The sequence below is a fragment of the Amphiprion ocellaris genome, chromosome 18 (genome assembly GCF_022539595.1).
Source record: "Amphiprion ocellaris isolate individual 3 ecotype Okinawa chromosome 18, ASM2253959v1, whole genome shotgun sequence".
Lineage (NCBI taxonomy): Eukaryota > Metazoa > Chordata > Actinopteri > Pomacentridae > Amphiprion > Amphiprion ocellaris.
Window position 1 is genome coordinate 21,112,477 of NC_072783.1, and position 9,423 is coordinate 21,121,899.

At 39.6% G+C, this 9,423-nt stretch overlaps 1 protein-coding gene across 4 annotated transcripts; it reads right to left on the bottom strand.

Annotated features, from left to right (window-relative positions):
• Window positions 1-439: 439 nt before the first annotated feature.
• On the bottom strand, window positions 440-9,165 carry LOC118471786 (protein TBATA-like). 4 transcript variants are annotated; one of them, XM_055004290.1, is made up of 10 exons: window positions 9,054-9,165; window positions 8,578-8,790; window positions 8,100-8,189; window positions 7,614-7,763; window positions 7,216-7,297; window positions 5,142-5,310; window positions 5,010-5,050; window positions 1,220-1,907; window positions 1,001-1,115; window positions 440-901 (listed from the first exon to the last, which is right to left on the bottom strand). In XM_055004290.1, the coding sequence occupies exons 3-8, from the start codon at window positions 8,163-8,165 to the stop codon at window positions 1,753-1,755; spliced, it is 663 nt and encodes a 220-aa protein (XP_054860265.1). In that variant the 5' UTR covers window positions 8,166-8,189; window positions 8,578-8,790; window positions 9,054-9,165; the 3' UTR covers window positions 440-901; window positions 1,001-1,115; window positions 1,220-1,752. The 4 variants fall into 4 exon arrangements, with proteins under 4 accessions (XP_054860265.1, XP_054860267.1, XP_054860264.1 ...); XM_055004292.1 differs by lacking the exon at window positions 1,001-1,115 and having other exon boundaries at window positions 440-784; XM_055004289.1 differs by lacking the exon at window positions 440-901 and having other exon boundaries at window positions 941-1,115.
• Between the last annotated feature and the right edge of the window lie 258 nt (window positions 9,166-9,423).

Consider the following 9,423-nt stretch of genomic DNA (forward strand, 5'->3'; position numbering starts at 1 on the left):
TGTACATATACCAAGAATGGGGCGCCCGTATAGCTCAGCGCGTTAAGCGGGGGACCAATGTACAGGGGCTGGTCCCCGACGCAGCGGCCCGGGTTCAATTCCTGCTCGCTTGGGGCAGTGGTGGCGCAACGGTTAAGTCTCTGGACTACTGATCAGAAGGTCAGAGGTTCAAGCCCCGATGCGGCCACTGTTGGGCCCTTGAGCAACGCCCTTAACCCGTCCTGCTCCAGGGGCGCTGTACCATGACTGACCCGTCGCTCTGACTCCCCCAGCTGGGGAGATATGCAAAAATCAGAATTTCCCCTCGTGGGATTAATAAGGGATAATGAGAAAAAAAAGAGAGAAGTCAGTGTAAAGGAAATGTAGACCTAAAAGGATTGTTTAAAGGAATATTTAAATGATTATTTTCATTATTTAATAATCTGTTTTCAGTCAGAACCCTGGCAAACTTATTTTCTTCAGTTTTTTTAGTGGAAGTCACAAATAAAGGAGCTCTTGGTTTTTCCTGGCGTTACTGAGTCCAAAGCTGCTGTTTCAACACAGAACGTTCACATGCATCCACAAACCTCTCAGCACTCAAACACCCACAGACAGGAGGCCTGCTGGGCCGAGGCTCGGCGGCGTCCTCAGACCCACGAGTCGGGGAGTCGGTGAACTTGTTGGTCCGGTTTGAAGGCCTCCATGTGGTCCAGTAGAAGTCCACGTAGTCGGTGTTGGCTTTGAACCGCAGTGACTGGCCACCATCAGGTGGACCGGCTCGTCCTCGTAGGGCTCCTCCTGTAGCCTTGAGGGAACCACAGGAACATTCAGTAGCTGTTGGAGTTCTTCCTGTCAGGCTCGTGGTAGAACGGCTCTGAAGAATCTTGTACTTGTCTTATCTGGAACAATCTAACAGCCTAAACTGTTAACAGCGGTGTAAAGAAGCAAACACAGGCATAGATTAGGACTCAAACTAGATTTATTTTAGAAAACAAATCAACTTAGAGGCATTTGTTCACACGTGGCTGAATAGGAGGCCGTCCAATCAGATTTGAGGTCTTCACTCTGTAGGTTGTTTGTTTGGTGAGACTCTTGGACCTCCATCAGCTGACGTGGATGTTTGATGGTCTTCCTCTCTAGTGCCAGATGATTCATCCATAAATTCAGCAGCTACAGACTGAAATGAAGCTCATGCTGCTGTTATTGAATTCCTGTTCCAGATCAAATGTTCAGATCTCACCTTGAATGCAGCCGTCTGCTGTCTGATAGTTTTTCTCATTGTAGTCTTCAATAAAGTCTTTTTCCTCATGTCAGGATGTGGTGAGACTCTTTCTCAGTCTCTGCAGACGTCCCTCATTGTGCATCTCCAGAGAAGAAACAGAAAAACTGCTCACTGCTTCAGCATCACAAACGCTCTCCAGCATTGAGAGTGTTTTAGGAATTCATTCATTGTGTTATGAACTTTGAAGGAGCAGAAACTTTACAGCTGCCAAAGATATGAGCTCCAATTGTGTATGTTTTAGGAAATGAAGTTCATCAAATGAACACTTGATTTTTGCTGATAACTCTCATTATATTACTGAAGAAATCTAACATAAAAACCTGTAAACTCTCAGGCAGCTTTTGTTAAAGTTTGTCTATAATTCTATCATCATGTTCTGGAACCAGGACTCTGCAGAAGTTCCTTCAATCAGATACTTGTGTGTTTCTATTTAAGGCCTCAGGTTTGAACGTACAGCAAAGGATTAGAAAGGAGTGATTTTAATATTTAAATCAGTCCAGTAAATGTTTGGCAAATTGAAGAAGGTGACACAGTCGTACTGGGTGAGGTAGAGCAGGAGGACCCTCAGCACCTTCAGGTCCTGAACCAGAGCCTTGGTCTTTGCTCCTAGCTGATGCCACAGGGGGTCCAGGTAGTGACGGATAGTCTGGATGGGAGTGAAACAAACAGAACTTTAAAGAAAGAACATTCACCTCCTTTATAGGTTATCAACAAGGTATTACAGCAACAGTGGTGTTGTTACAAGACTTATTTATACAATTTCCTTCTTTAAATACTGCAGTAAAATAATCTATATTCATATAAATCTGGCATGTCCGTTCACTAAAATGGTCATGTTGATGATGTCAAACTCCTGAACAAACAGATGCAGTTTTCTTGTTTTGGTGTTTGTCTCTTTTCAAGTTCGATCAGGTCAAACAAAGAATGAACTTGTCCCCAACATGTTTAAATGAAATGTGTTCAGTCTGATATTCAGTTCAGTCACATTACATTTTAATTAGATTCTACCAGTTTACTACATATGTCAACTCCAGGAACCTCATATAATCAGGTTAAGAACAGTGAAACCCAACAAATCCAAAGTTTCCTCTTTCTCCAAAGAGGAGAGGTGCATCATGGGAAGTCACCCAGCAGTCTAGATTTATAGCACCTTCCTTTAGTCAGACATACAGACATAACTATGTACTAAAGTCTTCTGTAAACATGCAGTATCTGTCGTCTTCTGACTAAAGCCCATTTAAATTAGCAGTGCATCCTGCTCCTCCACGCTCCTTAACATCCTTCCTGTTCCTCCACTCATGGCTGTTGGTCGTCTCTGGGTGTCGTCGTCTCGTGGCCTCGGTCCCTCTGTCCCTCTGTCCTTCTGTCCTTCTGTCCCTCTGTCCTTCTGTCCTTCTGTCCTTCTGTCCTTCTGTCCCTCTGTCCCTCTGTCCTTCTGTCCTTCATGTGCTGACTGGGAAATCTGAGTCAGCTACATGAAGAGGTCTAATCTTGATAATATCTGGCTGAATGTAACCTGATCTGCAATGTCATAAATAATTGTGAACAAAAGTTTACATACACTTGTAAAGACCTTGAAACACATGCATCTTTGTCACAAATAACAATCATACATTTTGGTTCATTCAAAGATATATTATAGGTCTTCTGGAACGATGACAAAATCTGCTGAGTCAAAAATATACATACAGCTACTTGAATTATCAGTTCTAGTGATGTAGAAAGCTGTGGGAATCAATTGAAAGTGCCATGGCCTCTTAAATTTTCATGAGTGATTATGACTGACTACAGCTGCTTCCCCGAGTCAACTTAATTACAACCCATTTGATAGACTCAAAGTCGAAGGAGCAGAGTACAGATATGAAACAACAAATCTCGACTTCAACAAGTGAGGAAAGTCACTTGGAGCCATTTCAAAGATGTTTCAGATTACAAAATCAACTGTGCAATCAGTTGTTTGCAAGTATAACAAACTGAGGTAAAAACAAAATGGGCAAAGGAACACTGAATCCAAAATTAGAATTGCTGTATGTATATTTTTGACTCAGCAGACTTAGCCATATCAGTGAAAACCCCAAAATGCCCGATTGCTTTTTGTGATGCGTGTGTTTCAGTCATTCCATTCTAGAAAATTAAGAGTTGTAGGAGTCATGGGAAACTCAAGGCTGTCATGATCTACATTGTCTTTCAGAGTGTATGTAAACTTCTGTTCACAGCTGTGCTCCTGCACTGTACAGGCATTACTGAAGACATTCAGCATTTTATCCACAACAGAAGGGACACAGAGTAAGGAAAGGAAAAAGGTTCCTCCATCATACAGAATTATGCTAATGTGTGCCATGCTTTATGCATGAATTCAAGTTCACATTTCTCAAGAGAAGTCTCTACTTAAAATCATGTTAATTATACTTTTGGACTTCATATTTTTCAAAGGAAATAAGATCATCTGTCCTGCTGCAGATTTATGTGCATTTAGCAAGGTAGGTTTGCTATTCCAGGTGCACCATTTAGCATCCTAAGTGACACTGTGTTGCTAAATGCATTGCAACTTATAACTTTCTGTCTGGAAACAAAGTCAACAATGTTATAATGCAATATGCATTTCTACTTTGATTTTGGCATTTTTAGTTCGATTGGATCATGTTTAGGTGCACAAAATCATTTTTAAAAATCCAATTTGAAATTTTAATTCACATCAAGCAACAGTTCATACAACGTTGCCTAATATGGTGCCAGACTACGTCAGACAGCTGATAGATAATATGACATCATCCGCAGCATGGGGCAACACTATTACAGCTACAATATATGGTGTTAATGAAGTGCAAATGAAAAGCAATCTGGTGAAGTCCTCTGATGAAAGCAGCATGTGCACACAGAAATATCGAGGTATAAAGCAAACATGCTAAGAATAACCTGTGATCATGGGAGCAATAAACTAAATTATCATACTGCAGTTATCAGCACAGTCAAAACAACTTTATGCACTCTGAAGTGCAGGATCCTGAGGATGATCCTGAGGTCCTGCATGGATTTCAAGGACCTCTGCATCTCCAATCCTCTCTGCAAAGAGACACTCCAGTCAGATTCCTATAGGGACAGCACTTTTACATTTGCCACCTGCTCTACTCTGAAAAGAATGGAAACTCATTATGCAATCAGCAGTTGTTTTGTGAATGTTTAGTTCTTACTTGCACTAGATCAGAAAAGTGCTCTTTTTCTGCAGCTACATATTATCATAGATACAGATCATTGAATCAATGACATACTGTATAATGCAAAAGAGGCAGCATTTTGTCTACATTGTACATTATTATCCATGCAGATACGATACAGACAGATATTGCGCAGTGAGAAAGACTGCAGGACCACTGCTCTGACTGTTTTGTGATTATTGTGAAACTGCATAGTCTACACCCTTTAAGAAAAAAAATACAATGGACAAATCAATCAAGAAAATTTGACAGGAAGACAATGAACATTTCAAAAGAGGAGCTGGCTGAAGGATTTTATTGATTCTCAGGGTTTCCTCTGGTTTCATCAAAAAGATTGATGCTAAAAAACGTCAAACTTAAAATTGATTGTATCGTATAAGACAGAGCGATGTTACTTAATCCAAGGATGCACATAAGAGGCAACTGCATAAAAAAATACTCAATCATGGCAATAAAAGAAGGAGCAAAAAATGTTGTGTTCATAATTAACAGCAAACTGAGACACACAAGGAACAGAGGAAGTGTTGAGTTACCTGGTTTGTCATCGCCGGAAATCGGATTCGCTTTGTATGAGCTGTGGAGGAAAATAAACAAGATTAAAGGTGTCAAACTTGAAATATTTGCCAGCAGAGAAAACTGATGAAAATGTGAGTCATCGCTCTGACCTCGTTCTCCAGGGTTTTCTCCACGGCTGGTCAAATGATGGACTGTACGCTGGTGGAGATGCACCTGGATGAAAAGCCTGGAGCTGCTGGAAGGTTCGCTGGTTACGACGGCCTGAGAGGTCGACGGCGTCCAGAGCTCGTCTGAGCATCCCCATCACAAGGTCCTTCTCTGAGGGTGTGTTGAATCACATAACACCAGCAGAAGAGTTATCACAGTAATACAGGAAAATATAAGCTTTCAGTGGTTCACTCAGAGAGCTCTATGAGTTGCAGTAATTCAATACAGAACAGAAAACCTTTTTAACTGGAGTCCTTAAATGCATTCATCATTAAAAAAAATATTTCAGTATCAATAATTAGCACAGATGAGGTTCATATTCACAAGATGCACCAAAAAGAAGAAGAAGAAAGTGGGCACAGCTTTTTTTAATCGATTCAAGGCAATATTATACAGCCGTGGCTCACCAAGTGAATTAAAAGCCAAAGAATTATAATAAGAGAGATCCATTACTATGAGCTATAATGCCACTGGTACCACATCTGATTGACAAGTTTCTGAGATCTCTGTTGTCAATAAGATCAGTCATTACCTAAAAAAGTATTGCACACAATCAGTCGCATGTTAAATGCCCTGTAGTGAATAATCAGCGCTGTGCAGAAATCAGATGTCCCTCTTTTGCGGGATTTAAGAGCATTGCCTCTGGGCTGTGGTTGACACGACCTACCAACTACTCAATTTTCATACTTTGAGAGAGATATGTATTGATAAGAATCTATTTTTAACAATATCTAAGAATGACTATTTCAGTTTGGATTGCAGCCGTCTGCAGAGGACATTTACAATGGAGTTATGGGTATTTCTAGATGCTTTTGTAAACTATTAACTATTATCTATTATTATTTACTATTATTATTAACTATCAGCGGTCTGCAGGAGGCAAAGTAAAAAATAAAACAGTCTGATTATTTTCTTTATGGTATAATTCAGGCACATGGCCACAAGTGATGCAAGACACTGAATGAAGAGCCATGAATAACATATAGAAGTGTATGTGGAAATATAATAAGTAGAGAAGAGAAAACATTAAATAGGAAATCTATTCAATAAATTGACAACAGAAGGCTATTAAGCATGTTAGACTGAAGAACAGGGTACAGTAATGAGCATTAGTATAAAATTTGAGCCACAAAACAGATTTTTATCCATTTTGCATTTTCAACGTGACCAAATAACTGCCAAAAATATGTATGCTGTGGGCCTACAAACCCCTCTATTGATATAAATTAATTGTCACTAATGTTTAATGTGCCATTTGATAAATCATGAGTGTGTGGGAAAAGTGCACAGTGTCAGACTGTATAAGTCAGTCTGGAAACTACAAATTTATAATGAAGCTGCAGGTGATACTTCTTTGAACCCTAATTTTATAATTTATGCTGTTTTTATATATTTGAACTCATACAATGTTCAAATAATTTAATGAAACTGACTAAACATTAAGAATTGATATGTATAGGGCATTTAGAGTGTAATTATGGGTATTTGTCCATAGTTTTATTAACTTGTCTGTCATAACTGGGGTGAACATCAGATTCTCTACAGCAGTCGGCAGGTGACACAGTAAAAATTCTGATTCTTTTTTGACCGTATAAAGCAAAACCTTAACCACACCAGTTTGCAAAACATCTGATGAATAACCTTTAGTAAGCTATATGCCGATAGAAACTTAAAAAGGAATTAAATTGCAGTATTCATTAAAGAATTGATATTAGAAAAATATTTAGCGTGTAAAACCCAAAGCCAGTGTACAGAAATGTCTTTTTTTAAATGTAAAGTAGGGCAAGATCTGAGCAGCAAACTCATTCTGACCATTTGCCAACCATCTGAGAAATGCCTAGTTGATATAAATTCACTGCCATTGGCTTGTAATGTGTCATATATTATACCATTTGTGGGTGGAAGCAGACTTTGAAAGGCTCCTGCAATAGAAAGCATTAGTCTGGAGACTCCAAATGTAAGTGAGAGTTGGTGGTATTTATAACTTGGCTGTCCATGTGGAATGACGTGTTTTACCTCTTTGGCCTGCAAGCAGAAGCCACTGCTGCACTGTGGACAGCGAGTCTGTCTGCAGGATCTGACAGAGCAGCTCCAAAACCTGACACCAGAGCAGCAGACCATCACAGCATTAGCTCACAATCCACAAAAACTTCACAACTTACATCAAGCGCCTCATTAATCTCCCGTGGTTCTCTGTGACAAAGCTGCGTCGAAGGCTATTTTTTAACAAGTGTAACTTTAGACCAAAAGCTTTGCTCTCTGAATTATTTCTGACTTTGGAAATCTGCTTTTAAACCCTTCTTTACCGAGATAAAATATTACTTAGCTGTGCTTCATTTCAATGCCAAACTACCCCAAAATGCCACTTTTTGACGATTACAAAGGAACTCAAGATGAGTGGAGCTGTGAGTCACCGTGAGTTCTTGATCCTGGAAGGGTTGAGGATACTTTAGGTGCTGGGAATGAGATCTGTGCAGGTAAGACTTGCTGGATGGAGGGATGATTCTCCCAGTATCAGCTGAATACTGAGTCTTTTGGTGCACAAATTCATCCTCAGGTTGGTCCTGGAATATATCGATACATGCATCCAGTTTAATGTCTACAGGGGCTAGGAGGAGCCATACATAGAACACTGCCATGCTAGCAGCTTGATTCTTTTGTTTTGTCAAGCACTTTATAGCTAGAATTGGGCAAACTGTATACAATGTTTCTGCATGCCAAAAGCTTCTTTTGCCATATTACAATTAAAAATTCCACTTCAGGTGATCTCTACTGCTAGAAAAGGGCATATTATACTATTATACTGAAATTTTAGTGCAAAGAGGTATGTTGTAGCTTCAGGCAAAAACAGTAGCTCGGCAAAAAGTGTGTCGTTATCTGGATTACAGCAATATACATACCTCATTTTTTCCCCAATTGTGCTCGAAAAGACAGATTGACTTTTGCAACAAGTTCTTTAAGTTCATCCCTCCAGGCTTCTGAAAACAGTGCTGCGAAATAAATCAATAATCAATCAATAGATGCTAAAGTGCTCAGGGAGACTGCAGTGTCAGGTGAAAATTCTCTACAGTTCCCTCTGAATGGAAACGCAGGCAGGTGTCAGAAATAATCTGTTTTTTAATTTGTGTTGAATAGAGAGTCAATTATGGTGATCAATAATTGCCCATTTCTCCATCCAGTAATGATCATGATAATGAGTGGTAACAATTAAACACAGCTCTAAAAAAATGCATATAATTATTTGAAAGTTGTTTAGAGGAAAGGAAAGGAAAGGAAAGGAAAGGAAAGGAAAGGAAAGGAAAGGAAAGGAAAGGAAAGGAAAGGAAAAGAAAGGAAAGGAAAGGAAAGGAGTTAGTTTAGAGACCTTGTTCTGCCTACCTTGAATATGTGTCACCTGGTGTGGACGAGGGTTGTGCCGGGAGAAGAATGAGTGGTGACTCAAGGCCCCAAAGCGTGGGCTGCTTTTTGTCAGTGTCTTGGTAAATTCAGTGTTGAATGGGTCTTGATTTATTTGATTGTGGCTCCTTTCTCCTGTCGTTCCCTGGGAGTCTGGTGCTGTAAACGTATCTGAGTGATGAATGGTAGTTTTGTCTAAATCAGAAGGAGAAATAAGAAGTGAAAAGCTCTTTTGATATGATGTGACAGAAACACCAAAACCTTATTATAGTAGTAGTTTTTTGTTTCAAAGTTGCTAAAAACTAAACACCTGAGAACTTATCAACTACCCTGGTGCACACAACTCTGACTTCATGAACTAAACTTCAAGAACAAGTAATGTGTGTTTTGTGTCTGATTGGAAAGAAATGCATCAGGTAAACACATTTTGAGAAAATAAGATTGAAGGACCACTTTACCTCTGAAAATAGGGTGCAGCTCCAAACTTCTGGTAGTCAATGTTTGTGTTGCTTTGGTTGCTAAGAAACCTCAACTAAACAATGGCATCTGTGTACTGGCACACTCAGTCAGGAGTTTAGAGTGGATGTGCAAAGCAAGTGCGATTTACCTATTGTATAATATTCTATAATTATGTATTGTATGAACAGCAGAAAAATGGAATTAATGCAGAGAGAAGAGACACTGCACCCGACCACACATGTAGTTTTATCTGGCTGTAGTTCTATGTGGAGGAACAAGAGAAAAAAAGCAATGTCTTACCAGAAAAATGTGTTTGAATTGAAATTTTTAAGCCTAAAAACTATCTGCAGATGTTAGCTTCTCCTCTGC